Source organism: Dendrobates tinctorius, unplaced genomic scaffold (genome assembly GCF_039654945.1).
Source record: "Dendrobates tinctorius isolate UK_male_01 unplaced genomic scaffold, ASM3965494v1 ptg000196l, whole genome shotgun sequence".
NCBI classification, from domain to species: domain Eukaryota; kingdom Metazoa; phylum Chordata; class Amphibia; order Anura; family Dendrobatidae; genus Dendrobates; species Dendrobates tinctorius.
The window spans coordinates 8,508,160-8,524,639 of record NW_027361863.1 but is presented as its reverse complement, the minus strand read 5'-3'; the positions used below and the strand labels follow the sequence as shown (position 1 = coordinate 8,524,639).

General features: G+C 46.2%; 1 protein-coding gene across 1 annotated transcript in view; it reads left to right on the top strand.

Annotated features, from left to right (window-relative positions):
* Positions 1-14,130, top strand: part of UBTD1 (ubiquitin domain containing 1) — a 79,072-nt gene extending 64,942 nt beyond the window's left edge. The window contains exons 2-3 of the mRNA XM_073552856.1: positions 1,549-1,776; positions 12,654-14,130. Coding sequence (XP_073408957.1) covers positions 1,549-1,776; positions 12,654-13,039 — 614 coding nt within the window. The 3' untranslated portion in view covers positions 13,040-14,130. The remainder of the gene's footprint in view (positions 1-1,548; positions 1,777-12,653) is intronic.
* The last annotated feature ends 2,350 nt before the right edge of the window (positions 14,131-16,480 follow it).

Below are 16,480 nucleotides of genomic sequence, written 5' to 3'. Positions count from 1 at the left end.
GAGTCTTAAGGAAGAGCAATCCACCATGAGCCAAACGCCGCTCACTAGTAGTGATGAGCGAGCATCCTCTGATAAGGTGTTACATGAGCATGCTCGGGTTCTAACCGAGTGTTTTCGGCGTGCTCGAAAAATATGTTCAAGTCCCCGCGCTGCTGCACGTCTTGTGGCTGTTCAACAGCTGCAACACATGCAGGGATTGCCTTTTTCTTGGGCAGTCCCTGCATGTGTTATGGCTGTTGAATAGCCACGAGACATACAACCTCGGGGACTCAACATACTTTCCAAGCACGCCAAAGGCACTCAGTTGGCACCCAAGCATGGCGGATAACACCGAATGAATATATTATGGTGGTAGATCGGCTCACTCGGCTGTACACGGAAGTAGATACGGGAACACTGTGGCTTTACAAGGCTGGTTTCACATTAGCGCTTTTGTGCGCAGCGCATCGTGCGCACCCGTGCGTATGCGCACCTATGTTTAACATGGCGTGCGCATGGTCTTGCGCACACTTGCGTTTTCGTGCGCATGCGTTTTTTTGTCTTTCGCGCCAGGCGCAACATGCTGCATTTTTTGGTCCGCTCTGTCTCGTAAAAAAAAAACGCTTGCGCACGGAATGCGCAAAAACAACACATTGAAGTCTATGGGAATGCATGCGTGCGCATGGTCTTGCGCACGCTTGCGTTTTTTTGCACATGCGTTTTTGAGGTAAACAAGTGTGGAATGTGGTCTAGACAATGGGGAAAAAAGTCACACCTAAAAACACATGCGCATAAAAAAACGCAAACGCATGTAAAACGCAAGCAACGCTGCGGTTTTTTGACGCATCAGCATACGCACGACGCTAAAAAAACGCGCGTTTTGCGTTTGCGCGCGTTTTTCTTTGCGTTTTTTATGCGCACGATGCGCTGCGCAAAAAACCGCTAATGTGAAACTAGCCTTAGTGAGCTTGGTTTATTAAGATGCAGCATGAACCAAACTGAAAACACAAAGTAAATACGGCCCCTCTGGGCAAAACAGCAACAAAACGGTAGCACTGAGCACAGTCCTTGTATTAGTGGGGATCAGCCCGCTCAGGGTTAGCAAGACCCACAGTTCAGGCAGAGACAGAACACTGCTCTGTTCCTCTCCAGACTCTGAACACTGCTGCCTTTTGGAGGCCAGCTACTTAATCCCCACACCACACCCCGAGGTGGAGATAAGGTGGACATCCTCCCACCTGCTCTATGGATGTCCATATAAAAGCCAAGCCATTATCCAAATTGGCTTATCCCCTAAGTGTGCTGGAGGAAAAACTCTGGGTTTTATATCACTGACGCCGTTAAACGTAGTGACACCTATCTCCCCTCCAGTACTTTACCAGTGACTTAGATTTAGATAAGTGCTTGGGAGGGTATAAATGAATTTTTTTTTTGTTCGTTTTTATTAATTCAAAGTTAAATGCAATCATGCAAACTAAAATAAAAAAAAATATTTGGATCTTTTTATTTTTTTTTTTTTTTTTATTCATATTTTGTAAGATTGCTCTAAAGTATTTATTTTGCAATTAGGTCGCAATGAGCCTTTAAAGAAAGAGCGTCCAAGATGGAAGAGCGACTACCCGATGACGGATGGCCAGCTGCGCAGTAAGCGGGATGAGTTCTGGGACACTGCACCAGCGTTCGAAGGGAGAAAAGAGATCTGGGACGCGCTGAAGGCTGCAGCCTATGCGGTGGAAGCCAACGATCATGAGCTGGCCCAGGCTATTGTGGATGGAGCAAGTATTACTTTACCTCATGGTAAGTTTATGTTTTGAAGGTCAGTCTCCTATTGTGCAGGCTAGAACATAAAGAAATATTAACTTTTCGTAAAGTGAAAGGCTTTTTGTACTTTTCTGTACCAATAGATGATGTAAGAAGTTGATCACAGTATGTGGCCAAATACTTGTTAATTCAGGCGCTTGGTCCTTCTGTTTTGCAAATTGTTGGTTGCACATTCCCGCTTTACAAGAGGCTGTGTGCTGTCACAGCAAATTATTTAGGCCACTGGAGAAATGCAATCAACCAACAAACAAACTGATTGGCCTGTTTAAACGTGGCGGCAATTATGGGGAACTGCGTCCTTACATTTGGCCGATTAACAACCAATGTAACAGGGTCTTTAGACACTGAACGACTTCTTGACAACTTATTAGTAAATACACCCGTTGTTCCTTTTATGTAATGTGTCTTCCATCCTGACTACACAGGACCTGACCTGACACGATGGACAAAATGATTGCTATGGTTAGATGCGGAGTACAGGTTGGGTCCCTCCAGTGATTCTAGCTGATTTGGAGTTCCTTGCTGTAAGAAAAAAGTTTGGGAACCTTTGGTCTCTGCTACAGGTTGAGGCTGGTCTCTGTTATAACGGGAGCTGGTTGTGGCTGGTCTCTGCTATAACAGGAGCAGGTTGAGGCTGGTCTCTGCTATAACGGGAGCAGGTTGAGGCTGGTCTCTGCTATAACGGGAGCAGGTTGAGGCTGGTCTCTGCTATAACGGAAGCAGGTTGAGGCTGGTCTCTGCTATAACGGGAGCTGGTTGTGGCTGGTCTCTGCTATAACGGGAGCTGGTTGTGGCTGGTCTCTGCTATAACGGGAGCTGGTTGTGGCTGGTCTCTGCTATAACGGGAGCAGGTTGTGGCTGGTCTCTGCTATATCGGGAGCAGGTTGTGGCTGGTCTCTGGTATAACTGGAGCAGGTTGTGGCTGGTCACTGGTATAACGGGAGCAGGTTGAGGCTGGTCTCTGCTATAACGGGAGCAGGTTGAGGCTGGTCTCTGCTATAACGGGAGCAGGTTGAGGCTGGTCTCTGCTATAACGGGAGCAGGTTGAGGCTGGTCTCTGCTATAACGGTAGCAGGTTGAGGCTGGTCTCTGGTATAACGGTAGCAGGTTGTGGCTGGTCTCTGGTATAACGGTAGCAGGTTGTGGCTGGTCTCTGGTATAACGGGAGCAGGTTGTGGCTGGTCTCTGGTATAACGGGAGCAGGTTGTGGCTGGTCACTGGTATAACGGGAGCAGGTTGAGGCTGGTCTCTGCTATAACGGGAGCAGGTTGAGGCTGGTCTCTGCTATAACGGGAGCAGGTTGAGGCTGGTCTCTGCTATAACGGGAGCAGGTTGAGGCTGGTCTCTGCTATAACGGGAGCAGGCTGAGGCTGGTCTCTGGTATAACGGGAGCAGGTTGTGGCTGGTCTCTGGTATAACGGGAGCAGGTTGTGGCTGGTCTCTGGTATAACGGGAGCAGGTTGAGGCTGGTCTCTGCTATAACGGGAGCAGGTTGAGGCTGGTCTCTGCTATAACGGGAGCAGGTTGAGGCTGGTCTCTGCTATAACGGGAGCAGGTTGAGGCTGGTCTCTGCTATAACGGGAGCAGGTTGAGGCTGGTCTCTGCTATAACGGGAGCAGGTTGAGGCTGGTCTCTGGTATAACGGGAGCAGGTTGAGGCTGGTCTCTGCTATAACGGGAGCAGGTTGAGGCTGGTCTCTGCTATAACGGGAGCAGGTTGAGGCTGGTCTCTGCTATAACGGGAGCAGGTTGAGGCTGGTCTCTGCTATAACGGGAGCAGGTTGAGGCTGGTCTCTGCTATAACGGGAGCAGGTTGAGGCTGGTCTCTGCTATAACGGGAGCAGGTTGAGGCTGGTCTCTGCTATAACGGGAGCAGGTTGAGGCTGGTCTCTGCTATAACGGGAGCAGGTTGAGGCTGGTCTCTGCTATAAAACTACAGTAGAGACCAGCAGCACGATGGACAAAATGATTGCTATGGTTAGATGCGGAGTACAGGTTGGGTCCCTCCAGTGTTGTTTCTAGCTGATTTGGAGTTCCTTGCTGTAAAAAAAAAAAGATTGGGAACCTTTGATCTCTACTACAGGTTGAGGCTGGTCTCTGTTATAACGGGAGCAGGTTGAGGCTGGTCTCTGCTATAACGGGAGCAGGTTGAGGCTGGTCTCTGCTATAACGGGAGCAGGTTGAGGCTGGTCTCTGCTATAACGGGAGCAGGTTGAGGCTGGTCTGTGCTATAACGGGAGCAGGTTGAGGCTGGTCTCTGCTATAAAACTACAGTAGAGACCAGCAGCACTTAGGCTAGTTTCACATTTGCGCTTTATAGCGCAGAGACGGCCTGCGCACGGCCGCCGCTAAGCCCTGCCCCCTGCCGGCTCCCTGCCCGCCCCTTCCGGTCATCGCCGCCTTCTATCGCACATGGACGCTTGCGATCTGCGCACCCTATCTTTAGCATAGGGTGCGCAGATCATGCGCTAGCAGGATTTTGCCGTGCGCTGCGCACTTTTGAAGGTGCGCCGAACGCAGCATGTTGCATTTCGGCGCGCACGGCGCACCTTCAAAAGTGCGCAGCGCACGGCAAAATCCTGCTAGCGCACGGCCAGCGCACCCTATGCTAAAGATGGGGTGCGCAGATCGCAAGCGCCCATGTGCGCTAGAAAGCGGCGATGACCGGAAGGGGCGAGCAGGGCTTAGCGGTGGCCGTGCGCAGGCCGTCGCTGCGCTATAAAGCGCAAATGTGAAACTAGCCTTACAGTGCAGGAAATAATTATTTGATCCCTTGCAAGTTTACCCACTGACAAAAAGCAGCACATTAAGGTCATGGAGTGGCCTAGCCAGTCTCCAGACCTTAATCCCATAGAAATCTTATGGAGGGAGTTGAATCTCCGAGCTGCCAAGCATCAGCCTCAAAATATTAATGATTTAGAGATGATCTGCAAAGAGGAATGGACCAAAATTCCTCCTGACACGTGCGCAAACCTCATCAACTACAAGAAACGTCTGACTGCTGTGCCTGCCAACAAGGGTTTTGCCACCAAGTATTAAAGGGGTTGTCCACTACTTTAAATCAACCCCCCAATGTATCCCCCCCTGGGGCCCCTAATGAATTTTGTAAATATCTTATGTTGCCTATAATGCCTGTGAGCGGCGCTATCCGTGGCCGCTCACAGGCAGCACGTGACTCAGCACTGACGTCACGACAAGTCCCCGCGGTGGCTGCTGGGTTGTGGGCGGGGTTCCCCCCCACGTCACACCCAGCATCCATCACACGCTTTCTCATTGATTGGGAGCATGGTGGATGCCGGATGTGATGTGGGGGGGATAATGGGTCGCCCTCGCACTCCCAGGGCAGCGGGGTACTCTTTACCGGGCCGGTGTCCAGGCGGGAATGTGTCACAGCAGCGGTGACCCAGTCCGTGGCCCTGGGCGCCCAATATCAATGGCGGTGATGTTAATGGTGTTAGAGTTTATATGAATAGTTCGTGACGCCACTTGTGGTGTTTGGCAAGTAAGATGTTGAGCCAACGCTGCATGCAGATCCGCTGGGACTGATGGTGTGGTGCAGCAAAGATGGTGTAGCTCCCCACAGGTGGAGCTGTAGTCCCAGGGCAGTGTAGGTGCAATGGATGAGGAGAGGCGCAGAATGGTATAGATGTTGTTACCCAGGTGTAGCGGTGCGGGAATACCTGGAGGACACCAGAGTGTGTGGTTCCAAAGCTTTACTCACTGTTTGCAGTTCATACAACTGCCTGCCTCCGTACTGTGTTCTCCAGGTCAGGGCTCCAGCCAACCTCCAGGCAGGATAGGATTCTCCCTTCCACACTCCGCCAACATGTACCTTCACTGAACGACTCCTCCTTAGTTACCCTGGAATGCCTCTCTCTAGGTGTTCCTAGTCTTTACTTGTATGACAGACAGCTGTAGCCTGCTTCGGGGACTCCACTCTGCGTGCCGGCTCTCTATTCAGTTGCTGTTGTGTCCCAAGTCTATGATGGGAGCAAGGCGTTAGCGGCTCACTACTCCTCCGGTGTCTGTTGCCGGACATAAAGATCCAATCAACCTCAGGGAACGGGCCCCGGCCTTTGCGCTCTCTAGACTGGAAGGGTTCTCTATCTTTCTTCAACCAGCTGCCCACCGTCCTTCTATTCTCCTTCGTTCTGATCTGTTCTATCTCTCTTATGGAATCTGTAGTCTCCAGTCTACGTCTCTTTCTCCTTCTCTTCCTTCCCTAAGGAGCTCGTTCCACTAAGACCAGTCCTCAGCCTCTCCTGACTGACTGCTTTCCTCCGCCTTGAGCTCCTCTCAGGCTGACCTGCCGTCGGCCTGCTCTCTCTCTCTGAGACCCTCGTCTGACTGACTTGAAATCCTACACCTTCCCTCTCTTTTATATCATCTCGCTCCACCCGCCTCCCAGCACATCTCGTGTTACGAAGCAGGGTTCCACAAGGGGTGCTCTGCTAACCCCCAGCCTGAAGCTGTTAGGTGGCCCCACTGAACTATCTTGTGTGTAGAATGCAGGTGTGGAGTGTGGTCAGGAGTTCCCACCCTACCTGGATGGTGGGGCACTACACCTTAGGAGAAGGTGCAGTACCTCTGCGGAGACTGAAGCCTCAGGGGCGCCACAATAACCCCGCCCACAGCCTGGCAGCCAGCGCTTAAGGAGGAAGAGGAACCCCCGGCTGCTGCCAGCACTTGATGGGACGTCAGCGGAAGCAAGAGCCGGCTGCAGCCGGGGGTCATGTGAGGTATTTACAAAATTCATTAGGGGCCCCGTGGGGATACATTGGGGGGTTGATTTAAAGTAGTGGACAACCCCTTTAAGTCTTGTTTGCCAGAGGGATCGAATACTTATTTCTCACTGCAAAATGCAAATTTATATAATTTATACAATGTGATTTTCTGGATTTTTGTTCTTTGATATTTTATCTCTCAATGTTAAAATTAACCTACCCTTAAAATTACAGACAGTTCACGTCTTTGTCAGTGGGCAAACTTACAAAATCCGTATGGTATCAGATACTTATTTCCTTCACTGTAACGCTCATCTACATTCATCTGCTCTGCCTTTTAAATATTCAGGAACACCCAGAATAAATATCTTACAGCATGAAGAGCATTATGGACATTTGTATATTTTTTTTCTGGTTTCCTGCACATTAGTAGAATAGTTTTCACTTTTGGACAATCCCTAACATTCCATGTTATGACCTGATAGGATTACCTTGTGATTTCTCAACCCCAAGCCTCTCCACCCTTTTGTTGTTTGTCACGTAACTTTTATTTTTATCAGCGTTTCTGAAAAGTACATCAAGCAAAGGAAGCAAGAGTTGCAGGCTCCTATCTTCGCTCCCATAGCCTTCAGTGTGCAAATATGTGATCAGGTCAGATGAGGCTCCTTACGGTGGGAAAATAGTTGCTACAAAATTTTGGACTTCAATACCTTTATCAACCTTAATCTGGGCCCTGATGAACATTAGCTACATTTTTAAAATGTACCTGTTGTATAAAATGTAATAAGACGACCCCGCCAACCAGTGGCGGATTAAGTGGACTATGGGCCCGGGGCTGTTCATAAAACCTGGGCCCCTGTACCCCCCTTCCCACCTGAGCGCTGCGGTCCCCGTGCGGGAATTGACAGCCGTACGGACCGCAGCACTTGGTTTGCTGCGGGTCCATACGGAAAACCTGCCACCATTCCACCACGTGTGGACATGGCCTAAAAAGACGTTGCACATAAGCTGTAGGCTTCGGCCAATACGCACAAAATCGCCCAACGTGATCCTGGCCATAGGGGATCCACTTTAATGTCCCCACTTTAATTTGAAGTCCCCTTACTTCATCCATTGCAGTCCCTTATCACCCACTCACTTCATCTGCAGTGCCGCTTCATCATTTGAAGCCCCTTATCCCCCCTTCCATTTCATCATGTGCAGTCCCCTTCCCCCCCAACTTCATGTGCAGCCCCACTCCCCCATCATCATGTGCAGTTAATTTTACCCCCAATTCATCATGTGCAGTGCCCCTTACCCCCAATTCATCATGTGCAGTCCCTCTTACCCCCAATTCATCATGTTCAGTCCCACTTACCCCTTAATTCATCATGTGCAGTTCCCCTTACCCCGAATTCATCACGTGCAGTCCCACTTACCCCTTAATTAATCATGTGCAGCCCCACTTATCCCCCACTTCATCATGTTCAGCCCCACTCACCCCCCCTTCATCATATGCAGCCCCACTCACCCCCCTTCATCATGTGAAGCCCGCACTCATCCCCCCTTCATCCTGTGAAGCCCCCACTCACCCCCTTCATCCTGTACAACCCCACTCACCCCCCCTTCATCCTGTACAGCCCCACTCACCCCCTTCATCATGTGAAGCCCCCACTCACCCCCTTCATCCTGTACAACCCCACTCACCCCCTTCATCATGTCTAGCCCCACTCAACCCCATTCATCATGTATAGCCCCGACTCACCCCCTTCATCCTGTGTAGCCCCACTCACCCCCCTTCATCATGTGAAGACCCCAGTCACCCCCCTTCATCATATACAGCCCCCAGTCACCCCCCTTCATCATATACAGCCCCCAGTCACCCCCCCGTCATCATATACAGGCCCCAGTCACCCCCCTTCATTGTGTACAGCCCCCAGTCACCCCCCCTTCATCATATACAGGCCCCAGTCACCCCCCCCCTTCATCATGTACAGCCCCAGTCACCCCCCCTTCATTGTGTACAGCCCCCACTCACCCCCTCCCCCATTTAATTCATTTTATAAATAAAAAAAAATAAAAACAGTTCCCCATACTTACCTCACAGCCGGCTCGCTCCCCAGCAGCGCCTCTGCTTTCAGCATCCTCCGGGACATGTCGGCGCGTGCACGATGACGTCATCGCGCACGCCCGACATCTGACCTGGAAGTACAGCCGGAGGGAGCCGGAACTGAGCAGCCGTCAAGGTGACGGCCGTGCACCGTGCGCCGTGCACAGCTCCCGGCCCCTCATAGAATGTGACGCGGGCGGCTGTCTGCTGCCGGCGGCGTCACAGCACAGGGCACGGCCGGCCCTGTACAGGTGCTGGGGGAGCGGTCCGGGGGGCATTTGCCTCTCTGCCACCCGGCCCAGCCCGCCCCTGCCCCTGGGCCCCCAAAAAACCTTGGGCCCGGGGCGACCGCCCCATCCGCCCCTATTAAGATCCGCCATTGCCGCCAACCCTCCGGTTTCCATACTGTTGACCTCCATGTCGCCTTCTCTAGGATGCTTGAAGCTGAGATATAGGAAATTGTTTGAGATGCTTATAGTATTTTATTATTTTATACACTCAAAGCCCTAGCTTTATATGGTGCACAGTTAGTGATCACTATGAGGCTCTTGTGCCTGATGTGGCATAGAAGCCATCAGTATGACACATGCCATTATAGTGGGTTACAAACAGGGGATCACCCTAAGTATGAAGTAGCATATACAATACTTGTTTTATTGAACACAAAAAACAGACACTGAAAATGTAAAAACATTAAAAATGTGACACATACAAAAATTGCACTATGCTCATAATAGAGCAACCCACCTGCTAACACAAACAACCCCACCGGGAATAATGTCTATAACTCTAGGTCCATGTAAACATGATGATAACAATAGAAAGGTATGTAAGCCCACAAATGGGAGTGATAAACCATACATAAATCAAAGAAATAATACATAGTCAAAATAGAAAATGAATTTCTAATCCAAAAAAGGGGGTAAAAGCTGATAACATAAGGCACAATACAAAAAATAGCATAGCCCCAAGAGTATCTTGATCAAACTGGGGTACGTAGGAAACAGGGTAATGCAAACTAAATAAACTTCTTATAAGGGTACCACAGCCTAAAATTAGGCATATGAAAAATAAAATGGCCAAAATCATCCAAACCATTAGGGGCTAGAGGGGGTTAAATGAACAGAAGAATTCTTGAGACCACCCTCAATAGTTAGCACACATGAACATCAGCAAAACACAAAACCCATGTGGAGTGGAGCAGGCAGAAAGAAGGACCCGACGCGTGTCGCCACTCCACCCCTGACGAAGCCACCTAGAGTGGAGACACGCGTCGGGTCCTTCTTTCTGCCTGCTCCACTCCACATGGGTTTTGTATTTGTATGTGTCACATTTTTAATGTTTTTACATTTTCAGTGTCTGTTTTTTGTGTTCAATAAAACAAGTATTGTATATGCTACTTCCTACCTAGGGTGATCCCCTGTTTGTGGCCTATTCCGTGTCTCTTCTTTGATAATTACATGTAGTATTATAGGTCTAGGTTGGATCCCTTTAAATTGTTTGGAGGTGCCCCCGTTTCTTGTCTTCTAGTATAGTGGGCTAGGGTCCAGCTCAATTTTACATTGGCGTCTGGGAACTTTTGAGTTTATGCCTCTGGTAAAATCTAAATTCCAACATCAAACCTGTTTTTGCAGTCCTTGGCCCACTTTTCAGAAAAATACGAGCGTATAAATGAGAGTAAAATTTCTCAATATTGAAATAATTGTGGGAATTTCCCGAAATATTGCCCTACAACCTTTCTGACCATCTACTGGTTTAGTCATGAAAGACTCCTTTCTTTACCGCTGCAGATTCAGATGGTTGTAAATTTCTTGTGATAACTTGAGTAAAAAGAAAATACAGAATTTGAACAATCCTCCACTCCATAGGGGATGTTCTGGACACCGCTCCACCCATGTGCATTAGCTCAGCGCCGGTATTGCAGCGTTCGGGTGACAGGGGTGCGTTGTAATACAAGACAAAACCCATATACAGGGGTAGAGCAGATGTTTGGGAAAAACCCTAAATATGTTGCCTTAACCTTTCACATATCAAGGCTTCGGCACCATTCACATCTTAATGGGATGGGGTTGGCGACCGGATTCTTCCAGCAAAACAGAGACTGTTGATTAGGCTTCTGGCAACTGTACAAACTTGCGTCCCCCCCCAATCCCCTTCCCAGGAGATTACCTTTATCATTCATCTTGTTGTCTGCCAGTAGTTGGCGGCCTTCATCACTTAGGGTATGTGCACACGTTGCGGATTTTTTGCGGCTCCGCAGTGGATTTTCCACACGGTATTGCTGCAGATCCCCAAGTGTTTGACCATGCAATGTTAACCAATGGAAAAATAAAATTGCTGTGCACATGCTGCTGCAGAAAATTCCACATGGGATCCGCAGCGGTTTATTTTCCGCAGTGTGTCAATACTTTGTGTGGATTCCGCTCCGTTTCTACACAGATTTCATTATAGAAAACCGCAGGCCAAAAACGCATGACAATCTGCTTTGAAATCAGCATTAAATCCGCACCGATTTTGACCTGCGGATTCTGCCAAGAGACAGAATCTGCTCGGGAAATTCCTGAGCCCAATCCGCATCAGGTGCACATACCTTAATACTTTTGCTTCGTATGAGAATGGGATCCGATTCGTGGCGGCATTTTCAGTCATACCACAGTGGAGAGGTGTCCGCTCATGTGCATAGCCCTACAATATTGAAGGGGACAGAAGACCAATATCTGCTATTTCTTTAACCCCCTTAAAACTTTAGACCACATTTCTATAGAGGTATATGAAAAAATGTGCCTGCTATTAAGTAAAGAAAAAAGATTGCCAGACCCTGGCTCTAAAGAGAGGTGCAGATCCTACACCTGGAATCTTTATCTATCAGACATTTTGGCATATCATAAGATGGGAATAGTTTTTTTTTAATGCAGACTACATATAGACTGATCTGCCATAACATGAAAATTACCTGCCAAATATTGTGTGGTCCCGGGCATGCCACCAAATGGCTTTTAAAGCTTTTTATTTTTATTTAAGCCGTTGTCCAGTCTTGTGATGGAAGTCTGCAGTCATTCTGACTTCTGAATCCTTACAGTACACCACTGTGTGCCATCAGGAATCTCCTGTGTCACTGCCAAGACCAGGCGGTCAAGTCACCGAAAGTATATTATTTCCATACTTCCAGGGACATTCCGACTAAATGTGCTCAGACTTGCTGAATTCACTTGTATTGAGCAGTCAACATGTGACCACATGTAAGCAAATCGCATACTTGCGGTCACGTGACCACCTGATCTCTGCAGTGACATCAGGGAGTCCAGATGCTAGGTCAGGATTCAGAAGTCTGCAGACTTTCATCACAAGACTGCACAACCCATTTAAGACATCTGAAGGTGACATTTTGGTTTCTGGAACAAAGTCCTCTAGCCTCCATGGATTGGACTTGTCTTTGCAGCACATCTCACACTTGATCAGTTGGATTGTGTTATTACCTTGACGGTAATACAATTGGCATTATCCTACTGATAGAGACACTGCCATTAGGGAATACTGCTGCCATACTTGCCCTGCACAGTGTTTAGGTAGGTAAAAAATAAAAGGAGGGGAGAAGCCAGCTCTGCTTGATGGTCCGAACGCAATACATAAAGTGCATATGCTCATATTGATATCTAACTGTATTTCAAAATGAGACATTTAGCAAAAAATTGATCAGTTGTTTGAGCCACCCCGCCGCGCCACGGTGTTTAGGTAGGTGGTACATGTCACATTAACATAAGTGCCAGGATCTATGGTTTCCCGGCATAACATTGCCCAGTGTATCCCACTTCCTCCACCTACTTTTCTTCTTCCCATTGTGCATTCTGGTGCCATCTCTTTCCTAGGTATGCGATGCAACCGCACCCATCAGATTCGGCCTTCCTAATCCAGTTCTCTAGGCTCTAGACTTTTGCTTGTTTGGTTTTTGGCACTGTAACATGACTACTGATGAAGCTTTGTGGCATACACTCTTCTCTGGAGGAAAACAAAAACTAACCATAAATAAATTGATCTTTTCAGGTTCTCTGACGGAATGTTACGATGAACTTGGAACACGGTACCAGCTCCCGGTGTACTGCCTGGCTCCTCCTGTTAACCTCATCATGGAAAGAAGTGATGAAGATGGCACAGATGCCCCCGATCCAGCCCCTAACAATAGACGGGAATTTCAGCTCAAGGTCCGTCTTTCCACCGGTAAGGATGTTAAACTCAACGCAAGCATGACGGACACTATTGGCCAACTGAAGAAGCAACTACATTCCGTGGAGGGTATCGAACCTTGTTGGCAGCGATGGTTCTTTTCTGGAAAACTTCTTACGGACAGAATTAAACTACAGGAGACTAAAATTCAGAAGGACTTTGTCATACAAGTTATCGTAAACCAACCAGCGGAAATCCAGAACTGACTGAACACATTAAAGCCCGCAAAATCTGAATGTCTATTGAGATGCTGGGACTCTTGGAAGGCAATGACAGGCTGGCTGCTAGGTCCTTCTCTCCTTTCTCGTTTTCCCTGTGTCACTTGAGACGGTCTCCTTGAGACACAATGGCAACCGGAAAGCAGAAGTGACCCCCCCCACAACTCCCCACCCATACCAAAATGCTGCACTATTTCTGTTTCTATGATTGCACATGAGATCCACCTCATACTAATAATGTTCTAAGCATGATTGTAAACATTGACCTATTTTCTGACATGGCACAGAACAATTGGGTGGGTGTTTAGTGTGTAGTAAATTGGATGGTCAGTATATCAGCAATACTGCAACAAAGATTTTAGCTTAAGGTCTTGATTTTATTCTATTTTTTACACTTTCTTGCATTTACTCCATAAATTAGAAAGGAAAAAAAAATCACCAGTAAACCTAGTCTTGATTTGAATTCCGGAACCTTTGGACAGGAATGGTGCGGTGTTTGGAAAACTGCAGCAATATTTTTCCAATCCTGTACAATCCCTTAAATCTTGATTTCAATGGGACAATTCTGGGTATTCATTGATGGTGATATATATATATATATATATATATATATATATATATATATATATATATATATATATATATATATATATATATATATATATATATATATATATATATATATATATATATATTATAATTTTATGGCGAAGTGCTATTTAAAATTGGAATTTTTTTTTTCTTTTATTATAGAACTGTGGTTGCCAAGGATTTACTGGGTTTTAATGTTGGGACAAACCAACCCATGTGATTTTTGCCACATGTAGACTCCTCCTAAAATACCACTCCTAACACAGACGTGTACAACCAGTTTACAAGAATGTTGGGACCCAGTCCATATTTAACAATTTTTGGTTTTTTTTGGTTGCTACTTTTTTTTTTTTTTTTCAAGTTTCTTTAAACATTTTAGTTGTTATAATGTCGCCCGCCATCTTGTGAGATTATGTCCATAGACGACAAATGTTTCAATGAACATGTTGTGCCTAATTAATTAATAAAACTGGACTGTTTGTATTTAATTAATTCATACTCCTAAAATCACAATTTACAAGCCCCCGACATAAAGCACTGTTTGGCTGGGATCACACATGCGAGAAACTCTGACGAGTCTCGCATCTTAATACCCGGCACTCGGGAGCGGAGCGTGTGGCTGAGTGCATTTCTCCGCTACCGAGTGCTGGTGGCAGTTCCCGGTATTAAGATGTGAGACTCGTCAGAGTTTCTCGCATGTGTGATCCCGGCCTTTGACTGCTATCTGCCAGGCAGGTAAACATTAGCACTTATCTTTTTAGCCTCAAGTTGGTGCAATGAGGTCTGTACACCCATTTATGCTCGGCTCCAGGATATTTTCCCATACTTTAAAAATGGTATAAACATAGCTTTAGGCTATGTTCACACGTTGCGTTTTTGCTGCATTTTTTTCCCCTGCAATCAAAACCTGCTTTCTTGGCAGTAAAGAAGAGAAGCTGCTTATAAAAAGGTTTTTGCTGCTGGGTTGTCTTTTTTTTTTTTTTTGGCACCAAAATCTGATACCTGCATTTTTTTTTTGCTGCTTTTTTTGCACTTACTCATTGATTTCTGTAGGTGAAAAACGCTGAAAGAAGTGACGTGCTGCAGTTTGTAAAAACTCAGCAGGTTTCCAATTCAGTCAGGAAGAAGTGTGCGAGATTTCTTATATTGATGCTGCAAAATGCGGTCTATTCACACACCGATTAATGCTTGCTGTCTGCTTATATGTTATAGATACAAAAGGTGCTGATGTCTGATGCTTGTAATCGCATTAAACACTTGTTTACATAATGTCAACTGAACAAAAAAAAGCTGCAACATATGTAAATGTATTAAAAACACATGTGACATGCACAAATGTGAACAAGTCGGTCGGACAGTGTTCACACCACCCGCTGACTGAAACACAAAAAGAAAGCACAGAATAACAAATGTGCAAAAATGCCCTGAAGTAAAAAATATGACAATCAGCAAGTGCTGGTAAAAAGATGACGACAAATACAGGGTATTTAGTCGATACGTTTTTTTTTGCAAAAAAGTGTATACCAAGCCACTCCACCTCGTCAAGGTAACCCTTAATGGAGCAGTCCCTATCTAATGTATTTAAAACCTGAACATATGAACAGTGTCTTAACAGGATTAAGACAGGCGCTTCATAGTATGGGCACGTGGTGTAAGACGGCTCTTTATGTGCATGTCACACAAGAGAGGGGTGAGGTCTCTCAAACCATGCAAAAGCAAGGAAAAAAATGGATTAAAAACACATGTGACATGCATATATGTATGCATATGTAAATGTATTAGTTCTTATCTTGCATCGATTCTTGGCCTGTATTTATACTTCAGAGCTGCATTCTCAATTTAACAGGTTTTAGCTATGTGCACACGTGTGGAATTGCCACATGCGTAAAATAAGCATTTCAATGCATTCCTATGGGTGCGGAATCGCCGCGATTCCGCCAAAAGAATGAGCATGCTGCGGATTTTTCTGCTATTCAATTCGGCAGCAGAAAAATCCGCAGCATTAGCACAGCAACTGCAGAATTCCATAGGCTTGCATGGGATGCGGGGTTTTTTTTTTTTGCGCCGTAAAAAAAGCCGTGAAAACACAAAAAAATGCAACGTGTGCACACTGCCTTATGGCTCAGATTTGTTAGCATTCTTTGTCTCATTGTCTGCGAAAAGTATTGTAGAAAGACTACAGCGCTGCATAGTAATACGATTTAAGAACTATACAGCCGTATTGTGGGATCTTCGCTAGGCTGTTAGTAGTGCACCAGACAGCAAGATTGATGATGATTTCCAATGACAGCTTGCCAAACTGTAATTAGTTGAAACACATACTGGACTTAGCTATAAATAAATATGCACACCCCAATCCAAAGTGTCCGAAGTGTATATTTAGCAAGCAAATGAATGGCAGGCCATTCGGAAACTTAAAGTGCACCGAGAGAGAAAAAACCGAACATATGGACTGGAAATATATAAGCACAATAAAAGATTTGAAATACATTTATTAATATCAAAATTGGTAAAAATAAAAATAAAAATACATGGCAATAAATAGCATATCACACAAGGGTGTCCGCACAAAAATTGGTAAATTTTTATACCACAATCTAGAGAAAAATATTACATACGGTATATGGATTGTATAACTACAGCCAAATATATAAACTCCAGGTAAAAACTATATAAATATTAGAAATTAAAATCTGATTGTCATATATGATTAAACAACAAAAAGAAAATATACACAGAAAAAAAAGAGTGCAAGTTGTATATATAATATACCGGAGGGTTCCTTGTGGTGAACAGCTCCTGACGAAGGATTGTGATCCGAAACGCGCGTCGGGGTGT